The sequence below is a fragment of the Carcharodon carcharias genome, chromosome 8 (genome assembly GCF_017639515.1).
Source record: "Carcharodon carcharias isolate sCarCar2 chromosome 8, sCarCar2.pri, whole genome shotgun sequence".
NCBI classification, from domain to species: domain Eukaryota; kingdom Metazoa; phylum Chordata; class Chondrichthyes; order Lamniformes; family Lamnidae; genus Carcharodon; species Carcharodon carcharias.
This window is the reverse complement of record NC_054474.1, coordinates 68608046-68629637: the sequence shown is the minus strand read 5'-3', so window position 1 is coordinate 68629637 and position 21592 is coordinate 68608046. Positions and strand designations below refer to the sequence as shown.

Here is a 21592-nt window from a genome sequence, read left to right as displayed (position 1 = left end):
TCTAGTTTTAGGCTGCCAAGAGAGACATTCACTGTCTTGAAGCATGGACTTTTTTTTAGGAACAGCTTATTTCACAGAGTCCAGATGCATTTTGCACAAAGTATTCTCCACCTCATGGTGGGGGGAGGGAATTCCTTTTGAGATATCTTGATTAAAGCAAGATATTTTTGAGCAGCTAACATCTTTGTTCACTTGCCAAGCCACTTTAATGGCCCTTGTTTGCTTTGTAGTGTTTCTGTTGAGCTCTTTGCTCCTCTAAATCTCTTCCCAAAGATGTTGCATAACACACTGCGTGCCATCTCCAGTACCTCATCCAAGTAACCATGGCTCATGGTTATGGTGAGGCAGTAAGAAATCACTAATCAATGTAAGATACTTTTTTCCTCACTTGATGTCCATTATTATGTTCTTTATTGGCTAATTTACAATACTGGTCAACACAGCTAAAGTTGTGTTTGCGTGACATATACGTACATGCATTTTTAAGAAAATAGGTTAAACCTGAAACCTCGCTGATCTGTACACAGGTCAGTGAATTTACCAATTGAGCCACTAGGGGCTGTAGACTCCCAACTGCTGACTGTGTTCAGAAGCATATTCAGAGATGATTGTTTCCAGATTATGGTACCAAAGAATCAGAACTTTCTGGGGTGCATGTATACTGCCCGTAATTAGATACTACTGAAGTGGCTTGGGGTCTTGGTAGAGATGGAAAAAGGTGATTGCGCTTGTTGGGGTGAAAATAAACAAATTTCTTTAACAAGTAGATATTTTTTCATTATGTTAATGAAAAATGGGTTTGTGTATTTCAAATAAATTGCTCTTACATTTTCTTCATAAAGTGGCATTGGTAGTAAAATTGCTTCTGCTGCAATTCTAATTTGCTATAGCTTTAAAAGTTCCAGTGGAGATTTGGAATGTTCTTACTATCCTAAAAGGGCATGATATTTTTTGGAAGAGCAGGCTAACTACGTGGCAACTGTGACATATGCAATAGGCACAATCCAGCTGATGAGGGATGCAGGTTTGTAGGCTGGAATGAGTTAACATTTATTTTCAAAAATTGCTCTGAAAGGCATGTGGTTAAAATATATCCATGGATTTTTTAAAATATTTTGGTTTGCACACCTAAACGAAAGTGAATAATTAATTGAAAATTTCTTTTAAAAATGTATTATCAGTAAACTCTGGGAACATTCTATATTGTTAAGACAAACATTTATTAATGACAGAAACACCTCTGCTATTGTATGAAACAAGGATGCAGCTGAAAAGGCACCATTTAGAAAAAGTCTCATCAATTTTTTTTTACTGTGCTGCTACAAAAAACAGTTTTGTTTGTGCTTGACCTATATTTTCAGCTGAATGCTTAATGGATCTGAAGTGGAGAGTTAAACAGTGATTTCCACCAAATCAATGCTCATAACTTTTAAATGTTTGAAAGATCTGTAAAACAAGATCGTTGCACTACAAATTAAGGAGATCAACTACAGCATATTACCATGGATCGCCTTAAGAAAATCCAGTGACTAAATGCTTTAGGAGTCATTTGTGCCTGAGAAATAGTCTCCAAACTATATACTTTAGTAACTAATCAATCTTTTAAATACACACATTGGTGTTTAGTTGGGAAAAAAGCTGCTCATTTGAAAGGGATGTCTGTTTTCATTTCAGTTCACTTTCTTTTCACATGGTTGCAACATCTGATGGTCTGCATAAGATGAAGCTAGCACTCAACATCAACTAGGACCTTTGCCCCCAATGGTGCCCCTCACCTCTATTTCAGAGATTTGTTACAGCAGAGAAGGAGGCCATTCGGCCCATCATGCCTGCATCAGCTCTCTAAATGAGTAATTCACATCATGCCTTTTCTCTGCCTTCTCCCCGTAACCCTGCACGTTCTCCCTTTTCAGATAACTGTCTTGATTCCCTTTTCAATGCCGCAATTGAACCTGTCTCCTCCAATTAAACGCTAGTCAATTTATTTTTATTATGTTACAGACTATAACCAAATGAGCTGTGCTCTGCCTTAAAAAGCAATTACCAAAAACAGACTAATCCTTATGATGCAAAGTTGCTCGATTTGCACACATTGTCAGAGGCTGTGGTAATTTTTCAATGCCTTCTAAAAAGATACTGTTATTTTTTCCCCACATCCATGCCAACATTGTTACCAGTTGCTATTTCAATGATGTCAGATTCTTTAGTCCCTTTTATATTTTTCACTACGGACCTACAGTCACAACATCTCCATCCCTCATCAGCATTGCCAGCAGGACCCTTCCTTGTTTTGTGTCCCAAAAAGCCTCCATCTGCCACCCTCCACATGGCAGAACTATTTCTCACCTTGAGCAGCTTCTCTTAACTTCACTCACTTCCAGATAAAGTGTAGCTGTGAGTGCAGCATGGGTTCCAGCATATGCCATTTTTTTGTAGGTATATTTTGTTGCAGGCCCACTTCCAGATCATCACTTCCATTATGCTGATGACTGTGTTGATGTTGCTTCTGCTGTCTCATCATTCTTGAGAATTTTATTAACTGTGCTTCCAATTTCCACTCATCCCTCACCCTCATGTTACATTTCCTACATTCTGTCCCCCCTGGATTTCTCTTTATCAATGGCAGTGGGCTTTCCATAAATCTCTTACACAGACACACTGACTTCCACTCTATGTGGAATATGCTTCTTCCTACCCTGCCTCCTGTAGCAATTTCATTTCCTTCTCCATTTCTGCTTTGCTAATTAACCTTTTGCACCAGAAATTCTTAATTTTCATCCTATGCTCTGGTCAACATTGTCCTGGATCAGGTCAACCTCATTTTTTTGTTCTTCTGCCTGCTGCTTTTGTCCTCTCGGAACCAAGAGACAGTCTCCTAATCCTCATGTTCCACTCCAGCTGTCTCTTTGTTTACCAGAACATCATCTGCCACCTACAACATGATCAAGCGCAAAATCTATCTTCTATCCACTTTTCAGGGGAACTGTTCCCTCTGAAAAATACTTGCTCCTTTGCCCTAGCACCTCCCTGTACAAATTTAGGGGATGCAACACTTGCCCATTTACCACTTTATACATGTTTGTCTGGGCCCCAGAAATACCTTCTGTGGGATAGTAGTTTACATGTATTTCTTCTAAACTTGTATGCAGTATTTACTGTTCATGGTGTGGTCTCCTCTGCATTGGAGAGACAAATGTAGACTAGTTGATCACTTTGCCAAATACCTCCATTTATCTGTGTGACTCTGAACTGGCTAAGGCTCATCACTTAAACCAATCCGCTCATTTCCACTCTTACCTCTGACCTGCTGTCCTGTTCCAAACAATAATCTCTTTATACCATGCACTCTCTAAGTCTCTGGTCTGAGAATTGATTTCACTAACTTCAGATTTTAGCTATATTCTCATTTTCAAACTTGTAATTTCATAACTAGCTCCTTGGTTTTTCAATATCTCCCATTTTCTTGCACTTTCCTTAAGCGTCTCACTTCCTTAACCATTTACATGTGCTTTTTTTATTTCTTTGGTGCTTTGGTCAATTACTTGACTGGGAGTTATTCGGTTCTCAGTGCACTCTGTTCCTTCTCTGTTTGTCATTTTTATATATATTCCTCCCCCTTTCTGACCGTATTAATATGCTTGTCATCTTCTTTTTCAGTTCTCCAGAAGGGTGCACACCTGAAATGTTATCTGTTCTCTCCACGGATGCTAACTGACCTGCTGTGTGTTTCCAATTCTTTCTGTTTTTATTTCAGACTTCAGCATCTGCAGTATTTTCCTTTCTATTTGTTCAAGTATTGACTGCAACACTTCACCCATATTGGTAGGCATTCACTGGTTCTGCAAACTGAGTGGGTTTGCTGAGTTTTGCTAAACCCTCCCACATTCTCTCAAGCATTGCTCTGATCCAAATGTACTTTAAATACAGTTTTTTAATGTAATTGTACTGTGTTGTTTGAGAGTGTTCACATTGTACCAAGATAAATGGAATTCCAACTTTTACTTAAAAGACAGCAATCACTCTTCAAAGTGGCAGAAATTTGTGCCAATTAAGCTGGGAAATGAAACCATTTTGGGACCCATTATGTACATAAGATCCTCCAAGTCACTGCGAATGCTTGCTACTATGTAAGTCTGCAGCCTTTTGAATTTGAGTTGAGACAACTCACATTGATTCACTTATTTTTTCTTACAAATGATAAAGAAAGAGCTTTCAATTCAAGGCTGAATTTAAACTTGTCTCAGAGTTCAAACTTGTAGCGTTATATATTTATTGCACGATGGGATGAATTTTCTTGGAGCCTCTTTCACTTTGCAGCCAGCCATACCTTTGGCAGAAGTTATGGTAGCAAAGTGGTAGTAGCTCTGGGCAAATTCACCTCCATAGTTTTTGCTTCCCTTATATTATTTTTGAATGAGGAGTGGTTTTTTTTTGGTCATATGTTTAACGAAAATTACTAAAACTTGTAAGTTAAGGGTCAAATTAATTGCAGCATGCTTGCTTGGTTGAGACACATTTAACTGCAGAAATAATAAAAAAAAAGTGCTTTTATCAAAGCTAAAGGTGTCAGTTATGGTTCAGTGGTTCACACCCTCATCACCTGAGTCAAAAGTTTATGGGTTCAAGTCTCAATCCAGAGACTTGGGCTCAAAAATCCAGACTGACACTTCAGTACAGGGCTGAGGGAGTGAGATGGTATCAGAGGTGTTGTCTTTTGGGTGTGATGTTGAACTGTGGCCCCATCTGCCCTCTCAGGTGGACATAAAAGTTCTGATGCCACTACTTCGAGAAATAGCAGGGAAATTTTCCCTGAAGGCCTGGCTCATACTTATGCCTCAATCAACATTAAAAACACTGGTCATTACCTCATTGTGTTTAAATTGGTTGCCATGTTTCCTACAACAGTGGCTACAACTCAAAAGTACTTACTTTAACAAAACAGTGGCTTGGGAAATCCTCAGGTTGTGAAAGTTGTTATAAAAATGCAAGTATTTCTTTTATTTTCCTTTTCCTGTACCCTAAGGTAAGCAAAGTATTTTGCCGCCAATAGATTACTTTAGAAATGCAATTTCATATTTTATAGGCAATGTAGCAGACAATTTGTAACATCAAGGTGTTGAAATCTCAATTTAACTTAAAGATGAGGAAGAAACATTTCAGCTCCTGATGAAGCACTGAATATTGCGACAAATAGCAATTCCTATAATTTAAGTTAATGGGAAACTTATTGTGCAATCTTTAAGAAAAGAACACACTTGTTCAGTCAATTATAAAATGCATATTCCTCCAGTCAGCTCACTTAGAATATGCAGTACTGTGTTCCCTTTTGACACTTTTTATAATCATATTTGTATAATTTGGATTGTAGGAGATTCAAATGCTGGGATAAGAGAGCTGATTTTTGCAGTGTAAATGCAAAGAGCAGGCACAAAGGCTGCTCCCCCCCAATCCAAACTAAAGAGTCCTATGTAAAAGCACCTTTAGCACATCAACGGCCATTATAAGATTATAAAGCATGGAACAATGAAGGGTATCGTCAAGCATGCTCCTTTTATTAGCATTGTATCATGTACTCCACCTGACTAACTTAATCTCCTGAGGAAAAGTTTTCGAATTTTCTCCTTAACCTCAAAAGTATATCAAGATAAGCTCCAGGCTACTTGTGTAATCATCCATTGTGCAATATACATGCTGGAGTATTTTTAAGCATGACAGCTTCTGACCTGCTAGAGCCATGTTCCACTGCGTATTTGATTCGCTCCATCTGTACTTGCTTTTTTAAAAAAAAATTAAAACAACTATCTACTTAACTGGGGGTTAATACCACATTTCCACACCTCCAACAAACCTTTCTAATATCATATCTCGCTCAAGACATTATTTATATACATATGCTCATGGTTCAAGTTAAACATCCTACTTGCATCTCATCTTTCATTCCTGTATGCATTTTAAAAAATGGATTTTGTTTTATCTTTTCAGTGAAAACAAGTATTTGAATCTTTCTTTATAATTCAGATTCCAGTGTCCTGGAATTATGCTCATTACTTTTTTCCTGAACATCAGTATTCCCTTGAATGTAGTGTGCCCAGTGTTGCACAAAATATCCTAAACTTTGCATCACCAATGTGCATGTAAGGTTAGAAGAACTTTGTATCCTTGTGATGCATTCTGCTGCTGTTAGTCTTGTTGATAGCATTTTCACATTTGACTTAATACTCCAAACTATGAATTCTCTTTTCAACTCTTGTTGAACATTTTCTGATCACTTGCTTCATGTTCGTTGTTCCAGTGTACAATTCCTTTGTTATATTTTAATAAAAATCTCACCAGCTTTTCCAGAGATTACCCAGCTCTCATGAATGCTATCATGCTTCTTGTCACATAGATACTAGATTTTGTTTTGAAAGCCCAACTAGTCAAATTGTGAAAACTGTTTTCTTCTGTGACCATGACGGCTGGTAACTTACATTTTGGAGATTAGAACAAGGTGGTGAACCTTAAAACTGCTTTGAAGTAACCAATTTTGCTGCTCAAAATGAATGTACTCTACAATGAGAGCACTGTAAAGCCATTGGAATATTTATTTCTGCCTTTTTGTCGCTGCTTTATTCATGTGTAACTGCTTATTTTCTCTTAGTATAAATTATTATTCATCTACCCAATCTTTTGAAGAAACAAACAAAACCAGCAAACACCTCTGAGTTGAAGTACTGTGAAAAACCCTGAAATAATGAATTTATTTCTGAACAAACCTGGCCTGCACATTTAGTAAGGATAAATTATGTATTGTCATCAAAAATTAGCTTACTTTGCATTTGTTGAAGTTTGTGTATTTTGCAGATCTATGCTTTTAAATTGACTGAGCAATGTATGCCAGTGTTGAAGTGTTACCTACAACCTTTTTTGCATCAAATTACTACAGTGATGTACTTCACATGCTTGGTGACCAATACTGTTGGTCCAGAATGACACATTTCAAAAGGTTAGAGTCTTAACGTGATTCATGTGGCTGTTGAAAGCACTGGGAATAAAAAAAAATGTAGACAGCAATCATATTTTCTTCTAGAAATATCCTAGGTGGAAAATTTAAAGCCTTTTATTTCTACACCTAGAAAGACTTACATTTAATGTATTAATGGTGCTTGTACACCATCGTGTTATATGCACAATGCATATAATTTTGTTCATACTATTCTGTCCTTGATTGCATATTTGCAAAATACCTTTATTAAGGTAAGTTTTGTAGAATTATTTTTAGAGTTTGATTTCAAGGGCAGAAAAATGGGTTACACCATACATTTCAGCCATACAGCTGTATAAATATTGCACTGAATCCTATTTTAAGCTACTTACCTTTCTACAGATCATTTTTGAATTTCAGAACTTGAAGCTGACTCTAATCTCTATCCTTGCGATTCTTTCGTATTCTTGGATCTAATGTTTTTCTTTTAACTTTCAGCCTGACAAAAATTCTTGGAGAAATTACATCCCTGTAGTTTATGAAATCGTCCATCTTTTAGACCAAGTTAGACAGTGAAACAACTTTTTTAGAACTTCTACTAACCAAGAAAGAACTTCTAGCCTGCTTTGACCGGTATTGAAATAGACATTCTCTTGTGCCAAAATGGCAAGTTTTGGCAGAGGCCAGAGCAATCAAATGCGTACTAAGAGGAAGAGTCGTTTTCATGATGCAGATGCTGGAGGTCTTGCTGCAGGTCCACCTCTGAATATCCAAGCAGCTCTTGGGACATTGTGCCAGAATCCACACTTGGCTGGCTTAATAAATTCTGGACAGGGCCAGAGTTATGGCCTTCATGGTGCAGGACAGGGTCAGAACTTTGGCTTACAAGGTGCGGGACCGGGTCAGAACTTTGGTCCGCAAGGTATGGGACAGGGGCAGAACTTTGGCCCGCAAGGTGTGGGACAGAGATCTAAAGGTTTGATGTCTTCAGCTGGTGGGCCCTCACGATACAGCGATACTGCTAGCAGTAGCTTGCCTTCCTTGTTTGGAGTTAGAAATCAGAATCAACAATCTCATGCTGTTCAGAAACAGATTGATGCAGACAGGGCCAGTAATATTCTAGCTGCATTTGGTCTTTCATCCAGAGATTTGGATGAACTGAGCCACTACCCTGAAGATAAGCTTACACCTGAATCCTTGCCAGAAATTCTTACGGAGATAAAGAGGAGACGAGCTAATGAAGGAACAGCTTCAAAATACAACAGAGGTGATGGTTCTTTACGACATGACCGTTCCTACAGAGCCTCCCATGATGACTGGGAGGAAGAAAGACACTTTAGGAAACGTAATTATGGAAGTCGTGACTCCAGTCTTGACTCAGTGATTGAATATAGCCACGGTCATTCTTCTCGAGAGTCAAGTTCTAGATATGACCGGAAGGACTACGAGCGTGAACGATTAAGAGGCAATGATGATTTCTCCGGAGAGGATATGCACCTCTCTGACCCTTCACACAATTTCAATAAATTTGATTCTGATTATGGAAGAGCTGCTCGTCTTCCTTCTCCTCGTACACATGAAAGGTCTCTCTTTGAGAGAAAACGAGGATCTCCTTCATTGAACAACATAAACGATTACCATGGTTTCTTGCCAGCAGTATTCCCCTACTTGTGCTCGCTGTGTGATCTAACCATTCATTCTGTACAGGTGAGTGACCTCTAACTTCTTTAAGAATTGCTTAATAAAAAAAAACTATTACAACTGCAGCTCTCCTTGGACTTGGAAAACATCATTTGGTTTTAAGATTCTCTCAGATGACTTTATGGATAACCATTACTTCTGATGCTTTATTCAAAAACATGATGCAATTAAATCTTTCTACACAAGCTTTTCTTTCAATGAAATGTATCAGTGTAAATTAAGCTCTTATTAAATATTGGATTGGCTATAGTGTTTCAGCTAGGTTTAGTTCTGCTCAGTCCTGGCTGTGAGCTTGAACCTCATTTTAGTCAAATTTGAGTAATCACTATTAAATCAATCTAGGTTAGAAACTCAGAAAGCCTTATGACGTTTTCTAAGTCACTACTTTTGATCTGTTTTAAGGTATGATTTTGTTTTTGTTGAGTGGACAGTATTTTAGCAGATTTCCTGACTGTATAGTCATATTTCCATATAAGGGCTATATCATCCTTTTAAACATTGTTCTGTTTTGTCACATGTGGTAGCAGAACTCATTTTCCAAAGCTGCCAACATTTGAAATTTGCTGTTCAAAATAAAGTCCGGCATTATATTTGGCTTTTTGACAGTTTATATGACTGTCTATTTTCTGTTCAACCTCTCTTTTTCTCCTATCTTCTGTCTTTGCCCCTATCAGTCTTCCATCTCCAGTGATGGTGTTTCTTCCCTGTGCTCCTTAGCATAGGTGTACTTGCTTGCTAGGAATTGTGGAGTTTCAGCTGTACCAAGATCCATGGGTGATGCTTTCATTGTTTTGCTTTGCAGGTTCATAGGGAGTGGGGGAAATGTTTTGAACATAACCAAAGCTTTGCCAAAGCAGACAGTTGTACTAGAAAGAGAGGATATTGGGTGGCTGGTGACTGGTTTTCTGCCACCCAAATTACATTTATTATTGTTTACAAATGTAAAGGAAGTACAATTGTGAATTTCTATTTACAATACAGCATTTACATTCTATGATTGTGATATTTTTAACATAGGCCCATATCAAATTAAACTGCATTTGTCCCTGAAACCTTTTAACTTTGCTTACAAGCATTTAGCTTCTAAAATTTAAATGGTAAGAGCAGAATCCTGTGGACTGGTGAGGAACCGGTGGTGACAAGTTAATGCATTGATTGATAAAGTAATGGTAAAACTGAACCCATCAAAAAAGGTGAGTGATTATATTCACTTAAAATAATCCATGATCTCTGCATTTAACAATTTCTGACTTAATTTCAGCCAATAGGTCGGAGCACTGTTGGTGGAAATAAACGGTATAATACTAAATCTTTAATGTCTTGTTGCAAAGGCTACATTCCTCTGCTTTTCAAAAAGTTTATAATAGCAAAATTGTGTCCAATAATAACATCTCCGCTGTTTTTAGATTGAACCACATTTTAAAGTCCCAGTAATTGTGAAAAAAGACAGTCCTTTAATAACATAAAAAATAAAGATGCTGTGTGGCCAAAGTCATGAAACCAGTAATATAAACTGTGATATAGATATCCTTGGAAATCAAATGTAAACAGGTGGGAATTTTTACAAAGGCTGAAACAGAATAGATTTGAAACTTGATTTTTCATAATGTTTTTGGTACTTCATAAGTACAAGGATGCAGTTCTGCTACATTAATTTGCCATATAATTTGAGAAGATGAAGTTTAACTTGTTGCAAGAACCATGGACCATATAGTGTGCAACTAAATTATAGAAAGACTGGTTTAGAAAAGCTATGTGGTAACATAATGTCACATAATCAGAGGATTGTGAAGTTTTCATTTTCCACCTTGCCTATTTCAGTTACAGTTGTATTTCCATGGTCTGAAGTGGGATGACTTTAATGTATTCTTGCCCAATTTTCACAAAATATGCTTCCACTTGCCAATGTATAGAATGAAATGAATAGTAAGTTTTCTTTTCCTCCTCATTTCATTTCTTCCTCATTGCTCTGTCTCTCAGCTTTTTTTTAAACTCTAATCTTTTTCTCTCCTGCACCTCTCTGTTTTTCACATATGGCCTCTAAGCTCCTTCACATTCAGAATCATTTCTGTAATATGGTGAAATACTGTTTATAATAAACACTTCTCTATAAGACCATATCATATAAGTAGAAATTTAAAGAGGTCTCATTGTGGTCAGATTTATTTCAGCTTAGGACATTTAATGTTTGGGATATAACATACCGTGAGTTAAGACACTATACAAATGAGTGTTATTAAAACAGTGGAAAGAAAGTTTACATTATTTCCTCATTTAGTTTCCTTGTATTTTGTCCTCGACTCTTAAAGCTTTACTTCATATCTGTATACATTTCTTATTTCCCCATGGCTATTGCATGGTTTTATTTCATTTGTCAACAACTTAATCATTTTTAGTTTTGTTTCATATCTTCAAGTTCAAAATAGATCTTTTAAAGCAACAGTTTGCTCACTTAACTTGAGACATTTGCGTAGGTAATGTACATGATTGTTTTGTTCACAATACATCCTGCTTTGGATTTGTCTTTCTCCAGTCTTTTTTTTAACACACCTAACAGAAGAGAACTCAAATAGCGGCCAACATATAGCTGAAAAATTGCCTATGAGTAGACTACCTTGCAGAAAGATACAACTTCAGTTCTAATCGGTTTCATGATTTTTGTTGGTTGATATTTTATTTCATTAAAAATTTCACTCAGTTATCTTGCATGCCTGATGAAAGAGCTGGACTGATCTTCCTTCAGCTAAGTTGACAACATAGAAATAATTAGATAAAAAATTAACCAAGGATTTAAGATGACATATACAAACCATGTGAACGCACCACAAAAGCTAAATCTGTTTTCCAAAATTTTTTTTACACTCTTTGCAGGCCTTTGGGCATTTGTTGACATCTCTACAACCATTGCCATATGGCGAGCCAGTAAAGGAGAACACTGGTCTGGCCAAGAGTGCCAACGGATTGCCTGAGCAAATGTGAGGTGGGGTTTAGAATTTGAAACCAGTTGCAGTCCATAGTCCTTAGTTAGCTAGTATCAGTCTTGAAAAGATTTCAGTATGCATTGAAATGGAACTCATGAAGACTGTTCAGTATATTTATTATCTGACTGACCTTATACAACATGAGGTTGTTACTCTTATTTCCCCTGCTCTGGAAGTTGTTTGTCATTAAGATTATTCCAGCCAAGATATAACCAGCAACATTCTCAATTGCTATTATAAGCTACCACATTTTAGAATAAGTATCATTGTCAGTTGCCTTGCTTCACATGATGCATACTAAAAATATAATTTTAGCAAAGTCGATTTAGAGAAAACAGCTAATAGACGGGAAACTTCAAATCCTATTTATTCCTTTCTGATTATGAAGGAAGTGTAAGTAAAACTTTAGGTAAAATGGACTCTGCTAAGCAGTTATCCTTTACATCTGACAAAAACTTTCATTGAAACATTTGTTCAACATTTTGCAAATGTTATTTGACTTCATATTGTCTCTTTTGAGATTTATGTATGTGTTCCCTTATAATTAGATACAAAGCACAAACTAGAATGTTATTAGTTTCAATGAATTGACCTAACGTGCAAATTACATGTGTCTCTAATTATATTAACTACAGATTATTAAATATGTTATGTCGTGTCACCATTCAAGCCCATATTTCTTATACATCCTTCAATCTGTGATGCTTGTAGATGATACTGTGATAGTAGTTTCGCACATTGCATCTGACTGCATACAGATTATGTATTCAGAGGTGTCATGCAACACTGCAATTATTATCTTTTTGAGTCTCCTTCACTTTTCAAAAAAAGAGAGAGAGAATAAAGATTAAAAAAAGTCTCCTCAAAAAATTTCACTTGCTGGCTAGCCCAATGCCTTTCAAGCAAATTTTGCATCTGTTCTCAATTGTGAATGCTTCTTGTTCCAACTTCTTAGTTGCTTCGTTATCCCTCTTTCCACCTTAAGGTGTCCTATTCTTAGCCTTGAACACCTCCAGCTTTTCAGCTGTTCGATCTTGGGCATAAAATTCCCTGTCCTCACCTCCATGACCCTCCACCCCCAGCTTCAGAAGCGTATTCTTAGCTGCAAAATCTTCCTGCCACTTCTTAACCACTTTGCCACCCATTCTAAGTTGTGAATATGCCTTGCCCCTCAGTCCAGTTTGTAGTCTGCTATTTCTGATCCCAGTTAATTATCAACAGAAAGTTAACAACAACATCATGATATTGATTGCAAGGAATTATGAAACTAAATTGCTGTATGAAGTCACAGACATGGCTATGCCTTAGATCAGATTATGTTGGGATACTAAGCATGAGGCTTAAAGGAGAAGAGAAGGGAAACAAAACAAGCTGTTGAATAATGCTTTGCAGTTCTGTTGAATGGAGTGGTGGGATGGTGGTTGTTGAATGAATAAAGCTGCAATAAAAAATAACAGTCATGGTGAAGTATGTGATTTAGTATCAGTAGTGAGACTGTTAACTGCAAACTTCAAAAAGATTATTGAAGTATGTTATTGTGTTTAAGGAATTCCAGAGCTATTTAAGAGGAAATTCTTTCAAGAAATATCCTGTAATTTATTAAATATGTTGTGTCGTTTCACCATTCAATTTTATATTGGTGGGATTGGTAATGGTGATGCTGAGGTTGCGGGGAAAAGAGGAGACTAGATATTTTGGACTGGTTCTGTTTTGGGAAATGATTTTGTGTTGATAAGGGGAAGGCTGATATGTGCAAATTTATGAGCAGTCAAACTCCATAACAGGATAAAGTTCAATCCTGTCAAAATCATCTAATGTCAGTCAGTAAGATGGCTGTATTATTTGAATGGGTACACGTGCTGGCTCCTTATATGGTGTCCTTAATGTAATAAAATGATCTAATGCGTTTCATGGAGACATTATTAAACAAGATGTGACACAGCCACATAAGGGGATAGGTCAAAGACCTAGGTCTTAAAGGAGAAAAGCAAGGTAGAGGCAGAAAGGTATAGGGAGGAAGTTCCAGACCTTAGAGCCTAGGCAACTGAAGGCATAGTAGAATGATTAAAATTGGGGATGCTGAAGAGGCAGGAATTGGAGGACTGCACATACCCCGGAGGGTTGTAGGGCTGAGGAGATTACAGGAATGGGAACATGCCAGACCTTTAGGGATCAGTCCAAACCTAGGCTCAAATCCAAAGAAAATTTTCTAAATCAAGGAGGCAACACTCAGGGCAACAGGTTGCTGCTCCAAGATGAGAATGAAGCATTGGGAATGATTTAAGTTTCATGGTTCTATACTGTATGCTGGGGCATTGTTTTGTATTAAGTATTGTTAATATTTTTAATAAAAGATCGAAGTATAAAATCTGTAAATCAAATGTACTCTGGAAAATTGAGTTTGACTTGACCCACAAAAATGCTTAAGGAGATACATTAATATAAATAAACACGAGCAAAGAGCCTTTAATATGTTTGGAAGCTGTTAATAATGTAAACAGGAAGTTATATGTGTAAGACTTAAAGCTAGTCAAACTTAACAAAATAATTTAAAAAATCAAATAGTTACCATTATTAAAATGAGACATCTAAGGATGACCTTTTACATGGCTGGTGACTCTGTTTTCTACTTCTCTTGGCACTTCAAGCCATCAAATTTCTTCTGTGGATAAGGAGGAGCTGGCAGGAAGCCAGATTGAAGCATCCAATCACAACACAGTGTTGAGTCAATGAAATGTACTCGGGGGAAGGGGAGATACTTAAACTCTCTGAAGGAAACTAGCATGTGGTAATTTTTAAACAATTATTTACATTGTGCTGTCCGGAGAACATAGCCACAAGTCTTCATGTGCCTAAGAATTAAAATCTTAATGCCTGGCTCACTTTGGTCATTTCCAGTTATATACATTCCTATTTCAGTTCCTATGTAAATATTAAGAAAAATAAATTCACATTGATATCTAATTCATATTCAGAGTGTAAAGGAAGTTTCACAGACAATAAATTACTTTGAAAGTTTAGTGACCTGCTGAGTAAGCAAATGTAGCATGGCAAGATCTTACAGATAGCTGTGAGATGAATGACGAGTTCTGTTTTATGGTTGAGAGAATTGTTAGCCAGGACATAGGAGAACTCCATGCTTCTTTGAATAATGTTACAAAATATTTAATACCTGTTGGGACAGACAGAGGAGGGCAAACATGCAATCAAACCAGCTAAGCTGATATGAAAACTGGTATATTAATATAAATGATGATTTTCAAAAGTTTGGCACAAGCTCCCAGTTCCCCATCAAGCAAGGCTCTCGGTTTTTGTCAGTTTCAGGGACCTTGGAACTATTTTGTGTTCAAATGAGCAAAATGCAACCAATGAAATTTTCCTCAACATTTTCCAATCTGTATTTTTTAAATTTAATGTTCTAATGAAGAGCCCCCTACATTCTCAAACTAACACGGGAGTTTCCCACACAAGTTAATTTCCCCTTAGTCCACTCGCCAAGTATCTTCTGTAGCTGAGCTGATTTTAAGTAACAAGAGGATGGCACTTAGAAAGTCACTGTAGTTCCAGAAGACCATAAGCTGCTGTCTCATTAGAGAGAGACAACTGGTGGTGAGTTTAACCTGAGGGTCACCACCCCTCAGGTGAGGTTGAGAAGGTGAGGCCTTCATGAGTGATCTTAGCCGTTTCGGGAATTGAACCCAAGCTGTTGGCATCACTGCATCATAAACCAGCTGTCCTAGAAGATGGCACATGTATTTGGCAGAGCAGAGGAAAGACGGAAGAAAATCAGATGTAATCATTACAGAAAAATGGAGACCAGTGGCCTTTTCTGTCTTTGTACTTGCTGAAAACTTTGTGTCACATCTTGCAACAGTTACTTCAAGATCTGATGTTCAAAAGTAATTATTAAAATACCCTAAAAGTAAATATTAAGTTCATTGAAGTCTTAGGGTTAGAAAAGAGAATGGTTTTCAGAAGTAAACCCTTAACCAACCAACTTCCTGATGTGGAGCAGTTAGATAATCAAGTGGAGATTAAAGCACTTTGATGATATTAGAAGACAAGCTTGCATTCCTATGGACCAATATTGTGTTAGAGCATGGAGATGAATTATCCCAGAAGGCTGCACCTAACATTAATGCAACCACTAGGTGGCGTACTGCTGTATTTGAGTGAAAGTCACTGCCAGTGACAATTCTGCAGCTGCCAGTAAGAAAGATGATGCTGCTCAATTGTTCACAGTCAAGAAAAACAAATAACACTGTGTTAACACAAAACAATCTGTTTTTGTGACGTGAAGGCAATAGTGCTGCCAACTGTGGCACGACTGACACCCTAATCATTAATAATTTATCGGGATGAATTAGATTTTGTTTATTTGCTAGAAACTAAACAAAATACAAAGATGAGTGAGAAATAAATCTCAAAAGCAGCAAGAAAATTCTGTTTACTAAAGAGCCCTGCAATTTTTGGTAGGAAAATCTGTGTTTTCAGTTCATGAGTAGGAATGTAGTTTGGTTTTATGAAGTTGAACCAGATTTCTGTGTAAATGCCCATGGTAGGACTCAAAACCTTCAATTCTCTGATAACATCATGAGTTATACCAAAGTCAAATACCTTATCCATTAGGCTACATGACCACTTTTGATTCACTGAATGGAAAAGGCACCTGACTTCACGTTTTGTCAATGATGCATAATGATGTCATCCGCGCATGTGGAAATCAGGACTGGCAGTTTTCCATCCTGTGCACTTTGAAATGATGTCAGCAATCGCTCCATGCATGCACGAACCACTGCACATGCACAGAACGATGTCAGTGGCTATCTTAAATGTCAGTGGCCATCTTAGCAGCAGTGGCAGCACACACCATAATCCCAGAAATGGATGGAAACCTTGATTACATTGTTGTTCAAAATTGCTTTAAATGTGCTATTTGCCTTTTAATGCAGCTAATCTCTTGAGCATCCCCGGTTTTCATTGCTTAACCATTGTTGGCCATGCTCTCAGCTGCCAAGGCCCTCAGCTCTGGAATTCCTTCCCTAAACCCCTCCATTTCTCTACCTCCCTCTCCTTTAAGATGCTCCTTTAAACTTCCCTCTTTGATGAAACTTTTGGCTGCCTGTCTTAATATCTCCTTTACTAGTTTTTTTGCGCACTGCTTCTGCAAAGTGCCTTGGGATATTTTACTCTTTTAAAGATGCTATTTAAAACCAAGTTTTTCTAAAGGATGATAAGTGATCATGGTTCCTCAGTGCATGGTTTTTGCCAGTGATTTTGGCTGATTGGTAACAGTTTTACAAGTCTAGAATTTTCTTTGTTTATTATTGCAAAACCCCTCATAATTTTGAAAACCTCTATTAAATCTCCCCTTAACATTTGATCTAAGGAAAATGATCCCACCTTCTGTCTCAATAACTAAAGTCTTTCATCTGTGGTATCATTCTATCACATCTCCTCTTCCATCCCTTAAGGATTTGATAGCCCTCCTTAAGTGTGATACCCATTGTTGGTCAGATTCATCCAAATTAGCATAATCTCCTTGCTCTTGTGCTCTATGTCTCTCTTTATAAAGACATTTATCCTCTTTGGCTTTTTATAACTTGCCCTGACAGCTTCAGAGATCCACATATAGGACCTCTCAGGTCTCTGTGTTCTTACACCCTGTTGAATATTCCTTGACTAGAAGTTTGCCATATCTCAGAATGAAAAGCTTATATATGCATTTTTCATTGATTCTCTGCTCAATTTCTCTTTTCTAGGATCTGAATGGAGGAAATGATAAGTCCCACTGTAAGAATCCCAGGAAATCCCCACTTTAGACTTTTTTTCTAATTAACAAAAGCCAACTGACTATAAACTAGAGTTTTCACTGGTTGTGACGATAATGCTCACTCTAAACTATATTTTTTAACTCTACTTATAATATGCCCCGGCTAGAAGCAGCTGAGAGGTGACGCCATCAGAAATTATGGCCAACATCTTCACTGGTCAAATGTTTTATTGGCTCCAAATATTAAAGTGAAACAAATGGTCAAAAAACTTGAGCAGAAATTTAAGCAGAATGAGACCCAAAGGAGACCTTAATAGAACTTTAGAGACCCAGATAAGGGGCCAGAGAAAAAAGTAATGCCTTGAACCAAGCACAAGATAGCTGGGTACCAAAACCACCATATATAATCAAGGACCAAGCAGCAATAACTGTCAACGAGCCGGGGAGAATATTTGGATCAACGGTATTTGCAAAGTAAAATTGCCGGGATATAGGTACAACAGGTTGTCGTTGTGGTCTCCATTGCAGTATACAGATAACTTAAATTATAACTACTTAGTGATAGAACTGGTTACCAGTCTGATTGCTAGATTATTGACGTTGAATTGAGTTCTTCTAAGAAGTTTACCTCTACTTCAGAGAGAGATCATGTGGCTATATTTCTCAACCATTTGTTGTCAATTGACAAAAAAAAAACTAGCACTGTTTCTGAACAGTTCATGGATTTTCAGCGCTCTATTTTGCCTGTTGGTGTGTGAGGTGAGCGAGAGATTATGTGGAGGTCTTTACTATGCAGTGCTTCTTAGGACACTATTATAAGTTAGTGGAAAGAGCTTCAAAGATTTTGGCTGAAAGATCATCGACCTGAAACATTAACTCCACATCTCTCTCCGCAGGGTTCCTGCAGGTCATGGAAAACCTGGGAGTCATGGAATTTGTAAATGAATTTTCCAGGCTTGGAAAAGTTATGGAAATTTCCAAAAAAAGTCTCTGATTGAAAAGTTGTAAAATTTTATAAAGACAAGGATGAGACTTTTCTGACTTTGGGCAGAATTCCAACTGTTTCAGTATTCCTGACATTCACTTCTCCCTCTTTATAATCGTTTGCTTCATATCGCATGTCCAGAATCCAGTATAGGTTTTGTTCTCCCCCTGCCAGTTTCCATCCATTGCCACTGCTGATCGGCTTCTTTGGGGACTTGCCAGGCAACAGCAGCCATTGGCTGAGTAGTTTGCCAATTGGAATGGCCTACATGCCAGATTGGCTGCTTTTGACACTGCCAGAGCAACAGCTGTAATTGGCTGAGTAGTACGCACCAGATTCCACAGTACCTCCTTTCTTGCTCGTCTCTTTTGTTGGTGTCAGTTCCAGATATTTGTTGTGGAGGTGGAGGACTCAGTGGGCACTTTGTTCAGAGTCGGAGCATGGTAAACAAGGTAAGGTTATCTACCAAGTAGGTTGAAAACAATTCACTTGAAGTTAGCCCAGCCACTTGCAGGTCCATGCGATAACTTGCACTGCAATGTGGCAGAATATGCGTTTAAATGTGTTGTTTACCTGCCTCAAAAGGCAGCTATCACAGCTGCAACCACTTACTTATAGCAGAGCTTTGCTGAGAGGACTATTTGCAATGATGCATTCTTCTGACAAATTCAGCCATGTTACCAGGATGTTACGGCAGATCTTGATTTGAAGTCTTTGTGTCCATTCATGCATTGTAATAAATCCTTAAGGTTAGCTTAAGAAAGAAAATAAATCTAAAGAGGAATTCAGGAGGAATGAACTATTGAGAAGTTTTGGAACTAGATTACCCAGACAGTGGTTGAACATGGAACTTGCTACTATAGGAAGTAGTTAAGATGATTAGCATGGATGCATTTCACTCCTGTAAGGCCTGGTTCAAATGTTTAGACTATTCACTGTAGCCTTGGATACACCTGCCAGCAAAACTAGTTTATATATACCCTGTCTATTCCTCTTAATACAGAATCATAGAATGGTAGCATAGAATCAAAATGGTTCAGCAGCAAAGGAGACTATCCAGCTCTTCGAGTTTGTGCTAGCTTGTTGCAAGGGCCATTTAGCTAGTCAAACTCCCCACTGGTCTTCCCGTAGCCCTGTATTTTTTTCTCCTGCAGGTGCTTACTCAATTTCCTTTTAAAAGCCACGATTTAATCGGACTCCAACACACTCTCAGGGAGTGCATTCCAGATTGTAACCATCAGCTCTGTGAGAGTCCTCATGCCATCTTTGGCTCTTCTGCTAATTACTTCAAATATGTATCTTCTGCTTCTCGACTTTTCTATCAGTGGGAACCGTTTCCTTCGATTTACGTTGTGCTGACGTCTCATGATTTTGAACACCTTTACTCTCAAACTGCTCTTCTGTCAGGAGAATAACCCGAGCTTCTCCGGTCTATTCAGATATTGAAACCCCTCATCCTCGGAACCATTCTCATCAATCTTTTCTACACTATCAGTAAATCCATCACATCATTCTTTAATTACAGTGCCCAGAATTGAGGTCGAACCAGTGTTTTATAAAGTTTCATCTTAACCTCATTGCTTTTGTTCTCTTCCTCTATTTCTAAAACTCAGGACCCCATATGCCTTAACCTGCCCCATTGCCTTCAATGCTTTGTGCCCATATAACCCTAGATTTCTCTGTTCCTGCACCCCCTTTAGAATTGTACTTAATTTGTGTTGCCTCTTCTCATTCTTCCGCTCATGGTGTACATCTTTACACTTTTGTCTGTTAAAAAGCGTATTTTGAAAACGTCAATCAAGTCACTTGTTAATGTTCTAAATACCAGAGGATACAACCTTGGTTTGTGTAATCTTTTCTCATAACTTAACCCTCAGAGTCTGGATATCATTTTGGTAAAATTTCCTTCCATGGCCACGAAAGCCTTCCTAAGGTGTAATGCCCAGAACTATGTGTAGTACTCCAGGTGTGGTCAAACCAGGGCTTTGTATAGGTGAAGCATGACTTTTATCCCCTAATATTCCAGTCTTCTAGATATATAAAGGCTGGCATTCTGTAAGCCTTTTTCATTATTTTCTTTACCTGTTCATGTCATTTTAATGATCTTGGTACCTGAACTACCAAGTCTCATTGGACCTCACTGTTTCTAGCTTTTTAGCTCCAAAGTGCACAACTTCATATTCGCCTACATTGAAAACTATTTGCCATAGTTTTGCCCATTCACTTAACCTAACAATACCTCTCTGTAATGCTACGCTTCCATATACACTGCTTACAATGCTGCGTATCTTTGTGCCATCAGCAAATTTGGCTGTGTGATCTTCTATTCTAAGCCAGGGGTCAACAACCTTTCAGAAGTGGAGTGCTGATTTATTCATTCTAAGGTTTTGCGTGTCAGTGATACATTTTAACATTTATAAAGTCTCTATATATATATATATATATATATATATAATTACCATAACCTTACCAGTTTAGTGAGATCCTTGCCTTTGCTTTTCCTTGCTGAGTTTTCCAATGCCTGGAATGTATTTGGATATTTCCACCCCACCCCCAAATACACAGCTAGTCGGTTCTAAAATTACAGGGATTTTGCCTACCATTTTTCAAACGAGAGCTCTCTCCTGACAGTTGCCTCACTGATACTGACCTTCGGGCAGCATCGGCTTTCTGGCTGGCTTTTCCAAAAACAAAATTGGAGCCATGCTGTTGCCCAAAGATCGAAGCAGCAGCGGAGCAATTCAATGAAATTGATATTGACAGACCGGCTTTAAAAAGGTGGAATTCTCCGGTTCTGATTTTTTGAAGCTGGTCTGTCAGGTCTGTGGCTCTGGCTGCTCAGACTGGATGATCATCTCTCGTGCCACTGAAAATCATCCTGCATGCTGCCTTTGGCACATGCGGCATAGGTTGCCGACTCCTGGTCTAAGTCACTAATAAATATGGTGAACATTTGAGGCTCCAACTCAGCTTCTTGTGGGACACCACTAGTTATTCTGCTAATTTAGCCCCACTCTCTGTCTCCTCTCTCCCCCCTGCCCCTCCCCACACACACACACTCACAGCCATTTTCCTGGCCTGCTGTGTGTTCTGCCTTAAATTCTGTGAAGTTCAACTTTAGCTAGAGGTCTCTCCTGAAGGACTTGTTAATCAAGTGCCTTCTGGAAGTCCATATAAATAAACCCATA

General features: G+C 38.0%; 1 protein-coding gene across 2 annotated transcripts in view; it reads left to right on the top strand.

Moving 5' to 3' along the window:
• Window positions 1-21592, top strand: part of LOC121280862 (matrin-3-like) — a 67487-nt gene that overhangs the window by 8130 nt on the left and 37765 nt on the right. For both annotated transcript variants that reach the window (XM_041193161.1, XM_041193162.1), the window contains one exon: window positions 7463-8671. In XM_041193161.1, the coding sequence (XP_041049095.1) occupies window positions 7628-8671 (1044 nt within the window). In that variant the 5' untranslated portion in view covers window positions 7463-7627. Of the gene's footprint in view, window positions 1-7462; window positions 8672-21592 lie in introns of those variants that run through there.